This window comes from Athene noctua, chromosome 1, assembly GCF_965140245.1.
Source record: "Athene noctua chromosome 1, bAthNoc1.hap1.1, whole genome shotgun sequence".
Classification (NCBI taxonomy): domain Eukaryota; kingdom Metazoa; phylum Chordata; class Aves; order Strigiformes; family Strigidae; genus Athene; species Athene noctua.
In genome coordinates, this window is record NC_134037.1 from 116,952,538 (window position 1) to 116,971,146 (window position 18,609).

Consider the following 18,609-nt stretch of genomic DNA (forward strand, 5'->3'; position numbering starts at 1 on the left):
GGCCTTCCTAACCTGATCTCTGGCTACCCGGACAGTTTCTCTGTACTCCTCCCAGGCTACTTGTCCTTTCTTCTACACTCTGTAGGCTTCCTTTTTATGTTTGAGCTTGTCCAGGAGCTCTTTGTTCATCCACGCAGGCCTCCTGGTGGCCTTACCTAACTTGCATCGCTCCTGACATGGCCAGTACCAGCTAGTGACTTATTTGCTTTACACAGAATTATTGCTTTTCCAAAAGGCTGAGAACCTCTGTCCCAGGAGAAGGGGGATGATGCACAACAGGCAGAGCACAATGATGTCCTGGACAAGCTTGCTGGTGGAGCCAAGCATTCTGCACAGACGTGCTTCAAAGGTAGCATTTCAAATACTCTCCATCACCACCTCTCATCACCACGTATTATTCAGAAGCAGCAACTGTTACTTGCAACTCCATGAGCATCCTACAGGTATGGAAGCTAGCACAAAGAGCTGGCACTCCGAAAAGAGTCCACAGGTATGGACAGAAGCAGGAAGGACTAACAGCCATGTCACCACAGCTCAAATTCAAAGGTCTTTTGCAGTGCATGCATTTCCAAAGTGTCCTTGACACTTGGTGGTAATTTGTCACTGAGGTCCATTTTATGTCTTTCAGATACAGGGGGGAGCACACATATTTCAGTTACATGCCCAAAGAGCAATTGATGCTCTACAGAACATACAGCACTTGTTTTGTGAGAAGAAAATATTTGCAATTGCAAAATAAGGGAAGAAGTTGTTCAAAAGTCTCATTTCAGGCAGTCTGAGATTATCTCTCTCAACCCCAGAAAGAAGAAAGTTATTTCTCCTTCAGTGGCTTCATTTCCCATAGTTTCAAGAATCAAGAACTCAAAAGGTACTTCTAGAAATCCTTGCACTGTCACCAACCTATCTTCTTTCCTTGCTTTTTCTTTTATTAAATAAGATTCTTTTTTTTAGTATTTGTTGTTCTTCCTGCTGCTGCTGCTTCTGAGCAAGTCCCTCATCTTGCTCTCTGCCCTACTGCTTAGACAGAGAAACCATATCAGATATCAATTCACCTGCATTGTTGACAGCTCAGGGATCCTTCTTGAGGGATGTCAGCAGCAAATGTTTGTTCTGGATAACAGAAAATGAATTCTGAAGCCTCACATACTTTACTTATATCAAATATAACTCGTGCTGGCAAAACCACACATAACTCTACACTTTTCATAACCTCTTTCGGGGTGCTGTGCTGTCGGGTATCCCAAAGAAGATGCTCTGTAGAACTGTCTCTACCTGGACAGCTGAGGCTGTAACCACACTGGAAAGAGATCTAGACTGAACACTTCTAACCTCAAAAGAAAGTTTGTTTGGCTTGAAATCACATCTACTCTGAAGAGACCATGGAGCTTCTCACACAAAGCTACCCTGGATTTTAAACCTTGATCTACTTAGTTTTGCCTTCTTCCCAAAGAGAGTTCCGACATCCTGCACATCTCACAGCCAGCTCTCCTTGAAAAACCATTTACTCTCAGAGTATTAGAAAAAAAAATAGGTTGTAATTAAGCAGAGTTATTAATTTTTTTGTCACTTGGGACATGAAAGCTATTCATATTCATGTCGACAGGAGTGTTTGCTACTACAATCAGGACTGGACACAACACAAGTGCCTCATCATTTTTTAGAAAAGAGTGTAAGATCTTCCGGGTGCAAATAACTAACTGCTCTGCCTTCTGCTCACAACCTGGGATGTTGACCACTTCTGCTGTCCTATCACCAACCATTTTTGCTTTTCTGCATCTCACCCAAAGAATACCATTCCCCTGGCACAGGCACAAGCTACAACAGTGTATGGCCCAGTGTCTTATATATATATATCACACAGCTCTGCTAGCTACTCAGAGGAGAAATAACCACAGCTGCAGTGGCAGAAGTGGTCTTTGGAACATGCTTTTCAAGATTCCTTTTCTCAAGAGGGAGGAACTATCAGGATCTGCTCAAAGCTTCAAAGTTTCCCCAAAAGACACTTATCTATGAAGGAAGTATCCAGGACACTTAAAAAGAGAGGCTGGAGAACCCAGTGGCAGCCAGGCAGTCATTCCTCACCTGGACAGATAGACAAGACTCAAATTTTGGGGCCAACTGTTCTCATGCTTCTTGGACAAAGTCCAAGTGGTCAGTGTGAAGCCTCATCACAGTTTCTTCAGGTAATGGTCAAGGCACAGAGAGGTTCAATGATTTCCTTCACAGACACCACATCCCTGCCTGCAAAGGTATGAAACCAAGACTTCTCTGTTCTAATTGGGGTCCAACAGCATCAGGATTAAATGATGGCAGTAACTGGATTGCTTACTGTAGTCACAAACAATAATAAGATTAAGAGATTTCCTTTTCCTCCTCTCAGCTAGGCTCTGAGTAGGCAGAAGTTATAAGGCAGGGGAGTGGCTGTTAAACCTTTCCTCCTCCAGTTGCTTAAGAGGGGTGTTTAGAGTTGTAGTTTTGCCTCTTACTCATAGCTGACACTTCTCACCTCACTGGTTTAAAGGCATATTTAACCATGTCTGTAGGGAGCAAGTACACCTTGCTGCACAAACAATGAATGAAACAGGATCCTTGAAAATATTCTCCCATCACTCTGCATCCTTAACATTAAATACCCACACAGATGCATCACTGGAAAGATCGCTGCTCAAATTTTGCTTAAACTACTGCTACTAGTCATTAAACAGCTTAGCCTGAAAATGCACCATTCTCTCCCACCCCCTTTCCCGCATTTATATTAGCTCTTTCCAGGCTGCCTTCTCTCCTTTCTCCCCACCCCACCCCCCTCCCCCCTGACACTCAGTATCAGTCCTCTGCAAAAAGAGCAAACCTTGGGGATGGTTGAGAGTTACCTGTACAATGCACACAGGCACACGAGCCTGCAAACAGGGGGTTGGAAAAGAGCCGAGTTCTCCATCACAGGTAATAGGACCTTCAACCTCCCTCTAACCCCTGATTTCTATGAGTCATGGTTCTTTGAAACAGTTGCCCTTGATAAGCCAGGACAAAATTTGGCAGATAGATCATTTGAGAGAGTTGGACAGACAGTGTGTATTTTCTTAGGAGCTGCCTGTGTGAAGCTACAACTCATTTGCTGTGTTATTCACAATACCCAAACATTTGGGGAGGGGAAAAAAGAAAAGAGAAAAATTAATTGAGGCCAAACCATACCAAACAACTGCTGCCTCACCATGTGCACAGGAGCGTTGCAGTGATATAACCACATCCTCTAGGCTCTCCTACTAGTGAGATTTCATTGCTTTTACAGAAGGAAGCAATTTAGAGTTAAGATCTGGTTCCAGGCAGAGAGGCAAGATTTAATCCGTCTCTGCCACTTTTTAACTGTTGGATGAATCACTTCACCTCTACTTCCCCCTCGCCCTTGTCTATCCAAAGCATGGAGTAAAACCCCTACAGAATAGGGAGCATTTCATTATAGCACATCGTGCAGCATCTACCACAACAGGACATGAGACTCTGCCATAGCCTCCTGGCGCCTCCTGTCACACAAGTTGATTTCCAGATAATAAGCACATTGTCAGGAAGCATCTCCTGAGGAAGCATTAGGATCTGCCTAGACAGCCTGTCCCAGCATGCACAGCATGCTACTCAGTCACACAGCCATTAGCCTCTCTTATGCTCCACTGCAAGCTATGTAGATATTAATTGCCCATCTTTCCTCAGCACAAAGAGCCCTTAAAACCTCAGCAGAAAAACCCAGAAATCCCAACCGATTTCCACATACTGCTCTCAAAACCTTCCTCCAGACTACACCAGTTCCCATGGTCCTCTGAGCCTGTTCAGGGGATTCCCAGCTGGCGGCATCCAGATTAGACAGCAACGAAAACTCTGCTAGTGATCTGGCTGTTGGATGGTTTTCTCTCCAATTGAGCAGCCTTAGGCTTCCTAGCTCAACACTCAGTCCTTGGAAGCCAGGGAAGAATCCCCCAGCTGTTTCCTCTAGCATCAGCTTTGTCTTTCCAGCTCAGGGAAACACACCAGCATGTACACATAGTCTTGTAAGGCTCTATTTTTCCTAAGAAGGACAAATTCCTCCCTTGTTGCAGGACACTGGCTTTGGGAGCAACCCTGCCACACCTCAGGATGACTTTTGCTTTACAATACAACTCCACAGTCACCCTAGCACACACCAAGGGAATAGCAACACTGCAGCATGGAAACAAGCGGGTGGGAACAAAGTAGGGAGAACGGGAACATGAGTCATAGCTATGACTTCAGGCAGGGAAAGGGTTATTTGAACTAGAAGAGCAAGCAACTTCAGATCCTGGATCTGAATCTAAGCCTCACTTCAGTGTCCAAACCGCAAGGTCATCTTTCTGCTCTATTTTCAAACAAGTTTAACAAAAAGCATGTGACCAAATCCACTGCTGCTGTGTAACAGCCTCCCTAGAAATGTTAGAAAGAGCTTACTAAACAATCCACACGTTAGTGGTAAGGCTACAATGCTGCAGCAAACTTTTTTTTTTTTTTTAAAGTTAAAGGCAACAGAAGGGGTACATTACTTGGGAAACATCTCATCTTTAACTGATCATTGCTTTACTTAAGATCACTGTGTTTGAACTTCCAGCTGTTCACTTGGGCTCTGCCTAAAAGCAAGCTCAGGGTAGACAGAAAAAATATGGAATTCTGCAGCAGCACATTGATCTTCTCTCATTTTACCCATGCTGAAATTAGGCATTAGCATTAGTATGGCTGATGTCACAGAACTTTTTTCACAAACGTAACAGATTTTGAACTTTTCTGTCCACAGACAGCCGAATTGCTGCACCAGCTGTCCCCAAATCCAAGGCTGCTTTAACAAAAATGCTGCACTGACAGTTTATGAGAACAGCGCTCAATAGCACGGCAAGGTGCAAATGCACCACACCTCCATGGAGCTACAGCACTAGCAGTCTGCCATGATACCTGTTGCTAAACAGCTCACTCACTGTGTCTCCAGGCTAAAATAAAATGTGTTAATGAATTAACCACCACAAAGCAGTGAGTGATTACAAAAACACCACTTGCAGCCTTGTCTACAGGAGGAAAAGAACAAGCACTTAAGACACAGTGACAAGTACCTTTCAACCAAGTTTGAAAGTGCTAATGGGATGCAGGACAGGTTACATTCTAACACTCATCAGCTGGCAGAGTTTGCTGGGGTACACCTCCAAGTCCACTGGAGATGGGCCAGTGCAGCCAAACCGGGAAAAGCAGTGAAATGAGGTCAAGGTTAGTTCACTGATCCACACCAACTTCCTCTAGCTCTCTGCTGCAGGCATTTGTTCAAGTGCCAGTAGACACCTGTCTGGCAAACCCTGCTACAGTGACTTAAAACACAAAGCGTCCTGCATCGTCCAGACTGTCCTGGTAGAGATCTCCATGCAGGCTGACAAAAAGGGGACATGTGCCATACAGCAGCTTCTGTAATACATAGTCTAGCAACTTTCTTACTGATGATGAACACAGAGTTATGGTTGTGTTACAGCTTGCTACTTCTGTAGTAGCAAACCCACCAAATATCCCGTTTCCTTGGCTGTTACCTTGAGCTGGCAAGCACCTTAGGTCTGACTACATGCAGGCTCAGGGACACGCTACCATGGTAAAATACATCTAGGAAGAGAGCACAGGGGAGGGACTGAAGTGATACGACAGCCATGATACAGGCCTATGGAAGAGATAGTGTCAAACCAGCATAGACATCCATTTTTGAGGCTTTTTCATAACTGTAAGAAAAAAACTTACATTTAAAAAAAAAAAAGTTTAATTCTAGAGTTGCACAGTTAAGATTCTTCACTCAAAAGAATGATTCTCACCAAAACTGGTAAATTTCTGCGTAGGCTTTTCATCCACTTGCAACACAAGCTGTTAATAACCAGAGCCTGTACAATGCAGTTCTCTGCTCAGATCCTTGTGGGTGGAACAGGTCCCTGAAATAAGGGTGACTTGTCCATACTTCCACAAATCAGCACTGCAACAGATAAACTTATCCTCAAATAAGTATCAATATTTTGTCAATACAAAGGTGAGATGAACAAAGTATAAATGCAGAGTAACGGGAATGTAATCCTTTTGTCCGACTGGAGATTAAGGAACATAATAAGCAGAGAAAAAGCTTGAAAAGTCAAGGGAATTGACAAACATCAAGGAAAAAAAAAGAGTAAATTATTCATATACACAGTATACTGTGAAATCCAAAGGGAGATCCTAAGTCTGCTTCTGACAAAGGAGCACACAGGGGAGGGAGGGAGGAATACAAGGAAGGAAGGAAGGAAGGAATACAAGGAAGGAAGGAAGGAAGGAATACAGGGAAGGAAGGAAGGAAGGAAGGAATACAAGGAAGGAAGGAAGGAAGGAATACAAGGAAGGAAGGAAGGAAGGAATACTTGGAGCAGGCAGCCTCAAGCATAAGGTATGAGAGGACTGAAACAAATGTCAACTTATGGGATTGTATTTCAGTGATGCACATACAAGAAAATTCAGAATGTGTAACAAAAGAAAAAAAATTATATTCATTAACAGTGAAAAAATCTAAAAGCCATTAAAAAACAACTCAAGCACATCAAGAACATAGTCCAGCTGAAAAACACAAGCCATACAAGAACAAGGTGTGGCTATTGTAGCTTCACAAGGAATAGCCTCTAAACTCTGAGAAAAAAAGTGAACTACTTGAAAAGAGAAAAATTAAAATTAAGAACTGAAGATTACTCAATTACAGGTGTGCAGGGCAAGACAGAAGCAAGGAAAAAATGTGAGAACAGTGACAAGATTATCAGCATGTGTGCGCAGGATTTGAGGGAAAGGAACAATGAGAAAAAAGTGGATGTATAAATAAGGTAGAAAATGAATGGACTATGAGAAGATAGCTGAAGGAACACAGGGAAAAATGCTGAACAAATACAAGAGTGCTCTTCTGAAAATATACAAGTAATATAAAACTTAAAAAAACCCTGATCTAAATAATACAGACTCAGAGACACTACTTGAACTGTTTCTGAAAATCACACAGCAGAAGAATCAATGAGAGGCTCTGGATGAACATATCTTGTCCCCTGGCAGAGAAAATTATTAAAGAACAGGAACAGAGTAGCAGAACCCTTTAGAAAGGAGTTACTCATTCTAATCCTGCTACCATTGTAACAGCACAACAGCTAATTGTTAGTGTTTTTCAGTTTTGGAAAATGGAAGCAAAGACATGAGTTCTGCCATCATTCCAAACTGCCTATACTGCTGAGAATTTAGTTATCATATGCACAGAGATAAAATACACAGCTGGGCATGGAACCTGGACATTTTTTGTCCAGGAGATGGTCCCACGTGCACTGGCTTTGGCTCTCATGCTACTTAAGATATGCTCAGACTGCAGAATAAGAGCATGATAAGAAGGATTTACAGTGGAAGTGTAAAAACCACCATGAGTAGGAAAATAAAGAGGATCTAGAAAAACTAGAATAGCAGCCAAAATACAACAGGAGTTTTTATTTACTAAACAGAACCCCTCACTGGGTTAGACAACAGGAGACACTAGAAACAGAAAGCATGAGATGACAGTGGGCAGTAAATTATAAAGGAGATGGCATTGCAACAGGCCTGCAGAAAAATCCAGTGTAATTTTGGGCCGTGTGTGCACAGAGGCTGAATCACACTGCAGAGCAGGGAGTGGTCTCTGTAACCACAAGTTGCAGTGTGTTAAGGTACCTGAAATACTGCATCTCTCCTTTGGGTCCATTGCAATGAGTATACTGAAGTATCCTAACAAAGCCTCATTTATCTAAAAGACTTCTAACTACAAGAGCAATATCACTTAAGCTGTCTGCTTCCCCGGAGGCAGAGACAGGTTCCTGCTGCCACATCCCACACAGAGGAGTAAGGCACTCTCACTTCTTGTTTCCCAAAACAGTATCCACCAGCTTTGATGTAGTTAAAAAAGCACAAACCAAAACAAAGCAGAAGTACAGCTTCCCCATCAGCTGGGATGCTGAAAGCTTGGACCAGATGAAAACGCAAGGTATTTGGAAAATAGCTTTGCCCAGATGCTCATCTGGCATGTTATAAAAACACAGTATGTTTCTCACCTCTGGCTCTTTTATGGAACTAACTTCTCTGGTGTTGACTGGAGACATGGGTTTCAATCTAGAATCATTCCACGTTACAAACATTTACACAAAAGCATCAGCACAGATTTCATTGAAGAATGGATCTGCTACAGGAACCCCGTAATGTACTGGCGCTCAGCAATTTTGACAGGATAAAGGTCAGGGGATCTCCATCCCAGAGGGGTGCACTATACACATACTACATGGCTGTTAGTAATCAATCACAAGTAACCAAATACTCAAGAGGAAGCAGAATGAGCACTTACAGCATATTAGCACAGTAAGAACAATGCAGCATTTTTGATAAGCCACCAGACAGCTGAGCTAACAAAGCCTAGCAAATGAATGAAACACTGGAGAGCAAGGTTAGGAAGCAGCATGTCAGGTACTTCAAATAAAATTAAGCCTTCAGGAAAGTCACTGTTAATATTCTGAAAGGAGCACACACCCCATCAATCATACTAGCAGGGGACACTCGTCCCAAGTTCCACTAATGAGCAGGAAGAAGGAATAACAGACACCAACTCAATTATCGTACGCTCAGAGGGGAAACATAACACTGCCAGAGGAGAAATCCCAAATGTGCTCCTCTGCGACAGACAAGCCACAGAGAGCGACAGATAGCGGACAACACATCAGATGTACTATGTTGCAGGCTTGTAGCCAAGCCCACAATATTAAGAATAATAAGCAATCTGATGGCTGTTTAGAACATTTTGTTTTCTATACAGGACTAAAAGGAAATAATCATTCAAACATGGCAAATATCACCAGTTACGAGAGACTGTTTCTTTACAAGAAACTGTGGCCTCTCCCAAGCACTCCCTGTCTGGAGCTACTCCAGTTTGTCACAGCATCATAGTTTTGAGGGAAGGATCTAGAATCATTTAACATTCCCAGAGGTGCAACTCCAGCTTACTCAAACAGAACAGATTTTACTGAGGTTGGAAGTTTACCATGAAAATGCCTGATTTACCCAGGAAACCACTCAAGAACATCTAAGGCACATAAATACACGTTATTCCAGCTGGAATAAGTGTTTCTTAAAGGAACACCCAGTTCAGAGGCTCTTCATCACCAAATCAGCTTCAGAAAAATAAACTCTTGGGGGTTGTAGAAAAGACAAGCAATACTCCTTGCAGAAAGAAAACAGACCCCTGAGTCCTCAGCTGACAGAGCAGCCTGCTTCACGGGGCTGTGAGATGCTGCCAACCCAGTTGAATGCAGCTGTGCCAGAGGAGAGCACATTCCTCCATACTGTATGGACACGTACTGCTTACTGCAAGGCTTTCCTGACCTCAGGCAAAGCAAAGCATGCAACCAGTTGCACAAATGAAGTCTTACCCTACGCTCCGTGAGGTGTCAGGTAATAGATATTGTCTGCCCAAACAGGACAACGGGGTTGCAGAGACATGAGCATTCACCTCAAGGCACTTCAGGGGATCACCATAGCTGGCACTGATGGAATATTTCTGGCTGTACTTGCAATAACTGCTCTCGTTGCAAGAATATGTTCATTAGGCTCTAACTTTCTAAAACACACATTTGAAAGTTTTAATGATAGAGTATTCAGAGCATCTTCTGAAACATAATGTCCTGAAGGTGCACATACACAGTCTCTCAAAGTGAGCCCAAACCACATGCATTTCCCTAAGTCAGTGCTATCAGAAGCAGGAGACACTGTGTTCGAGCACACTGTGTGGGTGGCAGCAAGACTTGGAATGTTTATAAGCTCATGCATTGTACCCAGATATGAGGTTCTCTGGATGAGATGCATTATATTTGATTTCTTGCAGCTCCATTCACAGCATAATTTGTACAGGTAGAATCTGCTTTTGCAATCTGAGCTCAACAATACTGACGTATTAGCCAAAATACAACAACTCCGACCTCTAACTAGAAATGTGATGACTTATCACTGAAACAACATCCACGTAACACTGAACACAACAGCTGTGTCATGGAAAAAGAGTTAGAGTGAACACAATCACACAATCTTATCTTGTTTTCTAATTAAGAACTTGCATTTATGGGCTCTCAGATATTAAAGGGGAAAAAAGGAAGAGCAGTCCCATTAACAGAGGTTAAAAAATACCACTGCCTGGAAAGAACAAGACCCCAAGCATGTCTGTAAAGTCCTTTCACACGTTTTTTTCCAAATGTACTGCCCAATCAGTGTACAAAACAACGAAAACACAGTAGAGACATTACCTTGATGCAGACAGACGTTTTACTTTGGCAAAGCTCTAGTTCACTTCTTGCAGTCTCCATACAGTGAAAACCTGCTACAACCCTTAAGGGTATTTATATATACAACCTTTATTTGCATGGTATCACAATAAAGACACTTTCTCCAACCTCAGAACACTGCTATGAAGACTTTTGCCAAGGTAACTATGAGTGGAAGTTAAGGCTGATTGATTGACTATTTTAGCAAAAGGATGCTTCACACCCTGCAGCATGAATCAACCAGGATTGCTTTCCTTCTAAGGCATCGCAATGGGAAGCCAATAATCCCTATCCCAGTGGGTAGCCTAACTGAAGACGCAAAGAGCATTTTGCTTGGTTTCCCATTGTTTACTTCCTTCTGCCTCTCTGCATAATAGTCCACCACCCAGAAAAATCAGCTCTGCCTCCCCTGAGAGCCACCTGAGCCAAAGGCAGCTGTGTCTAGGCTATGCTTACTCAGTTCATAGGAAGGGTATTACGAGTTCACAGATCTCTCTCAACGTAACCCTGAAAAGAGGAAAACCCCAGCAGGAGGAATGATACCTCCATTCTGAGAGCAAGGCAACTTCCAAAACTAAACGTGGACTCGGCTCAGTGGCTCATTCCTGATTCTGCAGGAAAGACTTCCATTATGGGCAACAGTTCATCTTAGAATACCAAGATCCTCCTACAAAGCATCAGAAGTCTTACAGTCACACTACTGAACTGTTCAGTACATTGGGGCTTACACTTCATGGTGTTTATTTTTACTGGCCGAGACTGACTCTGTGAAATCCTGAAGGCCTTGACACAGCCTCTCAACTGTCCTGCACTAACAGCCAAATACAGAACAATCCACAAAGGTTGATCTAGCCAAGTCCTGCTCCTGCAGCAGCCAGAGTTGCATTTGCAGAAAATGAAACACCTAAGAAAGAGCACAGGGACAGCAGAGACTTAGAGTCTAGAAAGAGAAAGCACATTCTACTGCATTAAAATCAGTGCAAAGTTATTCTTTCCCTAGATACACAAAGAGCTGGAAGAATTGAGACTACACATGCAGAAGAGACAGAGAGGCCCAAGGGAGAAGGATTATTGCCCTTCAATGGATATTATTTTGCCACTACTACCACCCCCAAAGCACAATAACACCAGAGACCACCTGTGCTGGGCACTAGAGCAGGACAGCAGAGTTTCCACCTCAAAGAACATAATGTCAAGACTAAAACATCATACCAGTCAATCAGTAGAGGAAGAACTTGGGCAAGCAATTAATAAGCACAGCACACAGATATACAACCCAGCTCAGATCTGGGGCTTGACCTCCCTTTAGTTTCAGTGAACACACATACCTGCCTAATAGGGGCCCACCTGTGACTGCTCGCTCAGGAAAGTTTGGCCTAGGTGAAGACTAGAAAACACAGAGGCAGCAGTCCCGCACTGGTCACTGTGGCCTGGCAGGACTTCTCCAGACACCTGCTGACTCTACAGGCATAGCAGCACACCATATTAGAGCCGTGGCCTCTGAAGGAAGAATCAGATTCCATCAGCTTCTTCCCATCCTAACAAATGTTGCATCTGAAGACATTCCAGAGATGAAATTTCAAATTAATATTACAGAAGATTTCTCCAAGCTGGTGTGTCAGATGGCTGTCCCCCATGACTATCAACACACAAAGAAGCTTGTGCATTAGAACAGCCATCTACACAATGCTAATGGAAACTGTCCTTGTGAAAAGGCACAGGATTCATCGGGCCAAAGAGCAGTTCTTCAAACAACTTTCAAACTGATGGCCAACCATGTCTGCTCACCCACTAGCACCCCGCCACCCATGTAACCCACTTCTGAACTTGGTCTCGCTATTCCCAGTCATTCTGTCTTCGGTTTGCCCAAAGCCATCCCTCCTCTCTCTAGCTCTTGCAGCATTTCCATCTGTGAAGACTACGTACATACACATGCTTCACCATCACTAAGTTCTGGGCTCTGTACCTGTAATTTCTATTCTTTCTGCAGGAAGTCAATCCAGTAATTCTGTTCTGTTTTCCAAATTCCATCTTGGGAGCAATTTACCCACAAACAAACAATACCTCAAATCACTTTAAAGCTATAGAATGATCACTGCTTCCTGCTCCACACAACAGCCTCAGCACGTGCCGTCAAAAGGCGCGCTGCCTTTTCACATGTTGCAAACTCCTTCCCATTTGCTGCCTGCTCAGCCCAGGATCTCCCTGGGCACTGCAATCACACAGTGGCTTTGTGGAGCTTTGTGGAGCTTTCTCCACTAGCTCAGAGTATTTCAGAGCATTTCTACTCCTACCCATCTGGCCACTCAATCATCAAAATCCTCCCTACAAACACATAAACCTTCTGAAGCCCTTTCACAAAGGCTTGTTTTCTCCTGCTCTACAGGATCAATTATTATTCTCCTCCTGAATTTTACACCTCTAGTTTTTGTGCAGTACGTGAATACATCACTTGCAGACACCACACCACAGCCCACATATACACGGATCCAGAGTGACTTCCTGAATCTGTCCCTTAACTCTCATGAAAAGACCTCCTGATCAATGTCTGGTAAGATGAGTGGGGCAAAAGAAATGTAGCGTATTCACACATCCAGGACCTCCTGGCTCCAAGACAGGTCTTTGCACTCTTCCCATAAGCACATCTAGCCTGGACATACCCTTAACCATACGGTCAGCAATGACATTTACACCATTTAGTTTGTCTTCCAGCTCTGCCAGAGATACAACTGTGAGTTCAGGCAGCAGCACAATGAAACCTTTTTGCTGTTACCTACGTTCTGGAGTGCAGGTGACACAAGTAACCCCACGGGTCCATGGATACCTGGTGGCCACTACCTGGCTTCAGGGGACCTGCTGTAAGGCCATCATTCACTTCAGGGGCAAAGAAGCAGACTTCAGAAGCAGCACGGCCGCGAAGATATACTCCACTCCGTGGCCATCAAGACAGACACCAGCCAGAGGCCGCAACATGGAGTCAATGCAGCCACGGTCCGGTAATGGCACAGCCAGCCCCGTCGGTCCCCGGTGCTGCCGCTGCTCAGCCCAGCCGCCACCGAGGGGGCGCGGCCCCAGGCCCGGCTCGGCGGGACAAGGATGCTACAGGGACCGCCGATCCCGGAGGCGCAGGGGGGCCGGCCGGGGACCACCCAACCCCTGCCCGTGCCATACCCGGCCCCGAACGGCCCGGGGCTCACCAAGACCCCCACAGCGGAGCGGGGCGAGGCAGTCCCCGGCGAGGCCCCAGGCGGCGCGGCTCACCTGGGCACGCAGCTCGGCGCCGAACGGTCGATCTCCCACGTCGCGAAGAGGTTCATGGGCACCGGGACCGGCCCGGGGCCGGCCACCGCCATCGCCGCCGCCGCCGCCACGCCGGCCACCGCCGGGGGCCCCGCGGCGGGGCCCGAGCCCAACGCGCCGGCCGCCGCCGCCGCCATCCCGCCGCCGCCGACACTGGCGATGGGGGGCGGCCCGAGCCCCTCGCCTCAGCGCCGGCCTCCGCCTCGGCGCGCGCCCGCTCCCTCGCGCGGCGGGGCGGGCCCAGGCGCCCCGCGGCCGCCAACCGGAGAGTGGCAGGGCGCGGCGGGGGAGGCCTGTGACCAATCAGAGCGCGGCTAGGGCGCGGCCTGCGGCGAGAGAAGAGCCAATCGGACCGGGGAAAGGGCGAGGATCGCGACTTCGACAACCAGCCAATAGGAACCGAGAGGGAGGAGGCCAGAGCATCCATTAGCCAATGGAGGAGGGAAAAGGACGCGGCCGCCGGAGAGGGGCCAGCCAATGGGAACAACGTCTCTCCTCCTGCTGGGAGGGGAGCGGGGGGCATGGTCGCGAGCCCTTTAAAGCGCAGCAGCCTCGGCTCGCGCGAGCTCGCGGAGGGGTGGGGCCGCGCGCGCGCCCGCGCCCGCCCGCCCAGGGCCGCGGCCTGCTGGCGGGGTTGCCATGGCAGCGGGGAGCCGGGCCGCCCCGCCCCAACGCCCCCCCCCCGCTCTGGGGGCGCCATCGTGGTCGGGCGGGGGTGCAGGGCCGCCGCATCGGCCAGTCCCCGGGGCAGCTGAGGGGGAGTCCCCGAGGACCAGTTCAGAGCCCCGGGGGCGGCGGATGAGGGGTTGTGGAGGAGAGGTCTGGCAGAGCCCCCGGGGCGATTACGAGGTTTTGGGTGCTGTGGGGAGGGGGGTCAAGGGGTGACTAGAAGCGGGAGAGGCTGCACAGCCAGCGGGTTGACGTGAGGGAGCGTCGAGAGTGCTGGAGAGGGGCCGGAATAGGGAAAATAAAGACCCGTGGGCCTGGTGGGTTGAAGCTAAGAGCAAGACAAGCCTTGCAAGAGGAAGCTGAGAGCTGGAATGGACTCTTTCCTCAAAATCCCTCAAGAACCCCTGGAATACGTAGGGGCAGAGCTCAGGGCAAGCAGCTGAACAATTTCATTGCTGTGGTGCTGTTCTAGCAGAAAACAGGAAGGATGATGCCTTGCTGGACCTCACCTTTAGCGGGACCCTAGCAGAGGATCTGGCTGAAATGGCACTGCCTCTGGAAAAAGGGAAAAGGAACAGTGTGACATCATCACAGTACGGTGATGTTGGCTGAGGGATCCTGAAAGGAGGCAGAGATGAACCAGGACCTGCAGCGCTCCTCATTTGAAAGTACCTGAAAGAAGTGGCTGAGTCAATAACGCCCAAAACACAAAATAGAGAGAAGCCCCCAGCTTCTGCAGGGACCGTGCCAGGACCTGTGCTGTTCAATATATTCAGCAGTGACGCTTTTCCAGTGATGCAGTGTTATTCCAGGCAGACTGTAAAATACAGCTCATGCCAGTGGAGGGATTAGGATTTGAGAAGCGGGAGCAGCACAAACGTGCAAAGCAGTATAAAACATGTACAGTTTGTACTGTGGATCTTGAACACAGCACAGGTATTTTCAGAATGTTACCAGTAAGAATTTCAGGGTCACTTTCCTGAATACCGATGTCTAATATATAGCCTTTCCCTTGTACTTCTTCTTTTTATTTGCATTTGTCACTTCTACTTTTCATCTGCTGATGAGCTTCAGTACCATGCAGGTATTCACATCATCTTTCACTTTGACTAGATGAATAATCTGAACCATCATCCAACTTTTCCACCTTGCTCTCTGCCCTCTTTCTTAGTCCATTTCTGCATCTGATGAGCAGCATGGATCCTGCTGCTTCAATGTATTTTCCTTCCTTTAAGCAAGTCATTAATGCATGAAAGGACCCTTCCTTTCATCCTTGATGGTCTTGGTTCTCTAAGAGCATTTGCTAAGGGATCTTAACGGAAGCTTTTGTGGAAGTCCAACTGGACAAAGGATGAGCTGCATTTTCATAGCATTCTGCAGATGAATGTAAAAATCTGGTTTTGCAGCACGAGAGAGTCATGAGATTGATCATGCTGGCCTGGCCTTATCTCAGCATTTCCACCCATTGTGGTTTGATCTCAGCTGGATATCATCATTGCCTTTCCCCAAAAGCAACTGACAGCTCCAGAGGACCCTGCTAGACCTGCGGGCTTGATTTGTCTCTAGAAAACCCATCACAGTGCCCCCACTCCACCCCCACCCCCAGCTGTTTGCTTTCATCCATTTGACTTCTAGTCTCAATCACCATTCCCAACTATTTGTGTGGTACTTTAATAACATTGAGTGCTCCAGGCTTTCAGGGATGCCCTCTCACTTCCAGGAAGCCAGAGGCTCAGCTCAAGGCAACCTGCTGAAGTGACAGCCTTTGAATGTAGCCTTCCAGGCAGCCCCCAAGTCCTGGCAGTCCTGCAACCCTCCTGGGCCACCTCTGGTCCTGGAGGGCTGCTTCTCCTCTGACTTCCTGAAAGACTCCCATCACTTCCAGGCACCTCTACTCTGTGGCTGTGCCACGCTCTGCTATCTATTTGTGATGCTTTTTCAGATGTGTGAAGCTCTCAGCATGGTCCCCAAGTCACAAATGGCCTTTTCCCATTGTGGCCACCACTTGCAGCTTCCTTCTTTTCTCGCATTTCCCTTGGGTGGATGTTCAATGTGACTGAGGTGGATTTCTCTGGCTCGCTCTGTGCAGCCTGTTCCCTTCAACTACCTCTGTCCTTAGTGTTGCTCACTTGTTTGTTTTGGCCTTCTGGCTTTTCTACAGATGAATTTATGCATTTGTTCTCAGGCCATTTCAATGTGCTTTGTTTATCCGGGGACTTGGCTACACAGCCTGCTCTTCACTTTTTCCTAACTCCACATTATATTAACTTGTGTCTACAGCATGAGCTACCCAGAACTCTGCTCTTCCACACATGGTGTCTTTTCCCTGTCTTTGGGGTTAATATTTTCTTGTGTTTTTCATTGTAAGTACCAAAACCTGGTTATCTTTCAACTTAAACAGAGCTTGGTAGAATCATCATCTCATTCAGTGGCTTTCCCACCTTCTTGTAAGCTGAGACCTTTCTGTGTGCCAACCACCAGCTAAAATTTGTTTCATTGTGGGTATGATCTTTGAGCACATTGGGGAAAGCACCCAAGGAACCCTTGCTCCTTACTGTCCAGGCAAGCAGATTGAAATGTGCCTCCACACCCCCCCCCCTTTTTTTTGCTATGTGTTTCTGCTATCCAAATGAACCATGCCCAACAGCTTCTCCCCAGCACTTCAACACTGTTTAAAGACCTCGCAGCAGCCAGCATCTTTGTCTGTGGCAGACAAGGCACCACAGTGTGTTGGTACCCGATCCCTTTGGGCCATCAGTTTTCTCAACTATGCAATTCCATGGCAGAAGAGCCGTGTTTCACCTTAGCCTCTGTACCCTGGATAAGGTTGAGGTGCAGCAAGACACGGCAGCTGCTCAGCAGAAGCATTTCTCTTCAGGACAGATGTTGCTCTCAAACCGCCCTGGTTTTAGCTGCAAGAGCACCTTTTGTGGTGCAAAGCCATTCTTTCTCCTTTGTGACCACAGCCTGCAGGCCCCTGTGTCAGCAGCCCCAGCACGGTGGGAAAGGCCCCAGGCCCCGCACAGGTGTATTTAGCTGCGCCCTGGGCAACGCGGGTCTGAGAGGAGCTCACCCCACGGTGCTGGGGGTGCTCTGACTACGGCTGGGGCTGGGGATTAATACGGGGGATGTTCGGGGCGTCTCTGGCCCCGGGGCCTGAGTGCGACAGGTGGATGCTGCCGGTCACACATTAGCAGGAGCCTGGGGTGGCTTTGTCCTGAGCAGGCTGCGTAGGTCTGCACTGGCCCCCAGTGGCTGTGGCACAAACAGCCGTTCCGTGGGCTGTCCCCGCATCCAGCCCGGCCTCCGGGCCGCGGGGACACGGCCACATCACCCGTGCTGGGACTGCTGGTCCCTGCTCTGCCACTCGGGTACCTCAACTTCTTAAGGGCTGGGGCGGCTCCCTGCTCTGCCAGGATTTATGCGCTCCAGGACTCAATCCTGCCTCCAGGATTCATGTGCTCCAAACTCAATGCCACAAGCCTGAATTTTCAAAACCCTTTTGAGCTTCGGCTGCCAGGACCACATGTGTAACCGGCTACTGCCTTCCCCTCCGGGTGCGTGGAGGTGGTCCAGTGTGTGCGCTGCGACAGCTTTGCACCAAGAGCCCCTTATCACACTGTTTTCCACGATGGCCCTTTCACTCCTCCAAGTTGCTGCCAGCAGAAGTACCAGCACCCACTCTCTGTCTGATCAGGTGCATGGTGTCATATGTGGCTGTGTTTTAAATTAAGGGTTTTTTAACAGACACCATTATCTCAGAGGCCCAGCCTGCACCCCAAAGGACGATGTCACAGTTGCTTAGCTCCATCCCCTCCATTCTGTACTTTGACAAATGGTTACCTATATTGACTCTAGATGTTCATTCCTTTGTTTACTTACTCAACACACACAATTTCTTGCTTCTCCACTCTGATGTAGCCTTCCAGCGCCTTGATCACATTAGGCTTTTTTGTGATGTTAAAGTACCCTTCAGCTTAAATTGCCTTCCTGAAGGATGCCCATCACTTACAGCCACTTTTCACCCTCTGCTCTGTGGCCAGGCTCTGGGGGCCATAAGGCTCTTCTGGAGCAGATGAAGCTCTCAGCACGGTCCCCAGGCCACTGCCAGCCTTTTTCCATCACCACTTGCCATGCTTTGCTGACAAACCTTCCCTGCTTCCTGCAGTTCCCCTTCGAGGCTGTTCAACATGACCGATGGATTTCTCTGGCTCTCTCCCAACAGCCTTTGAGTGTGTTGCGGTCACTGCCCTAGAGAGACTCTTCAGTGATAATGGTGGGGTGCAGGTGTCCTAGG

General features: G+C 47.3%; 1 protein-coding gene across 1 annotated transcript in view; it reads right to left on the reverse strand.

Annotated features, from left to right (window-relative positions):
- Window positions 1–13,780, reverse strand: part of LOC141957429 (phosphofurin acidic cluster sorting protein 2-like) — a 73,700-nt gene extending 59,920 nt beyond the window's left edge. Inside the window, exon 1 of the mRNA XM_074898942.1 lies at window positions 13,605–13,780. Coding sequence (XP_074755043.1) covers window positions 13,605–13,780 — 176 coding nt within the window. The remainder of the gene's footprint in view (window positions 1–13,604) is intronic.
- Between the last annotated feature and the right edge of the window lie 4,829 nt (window positions 13,781–18,609).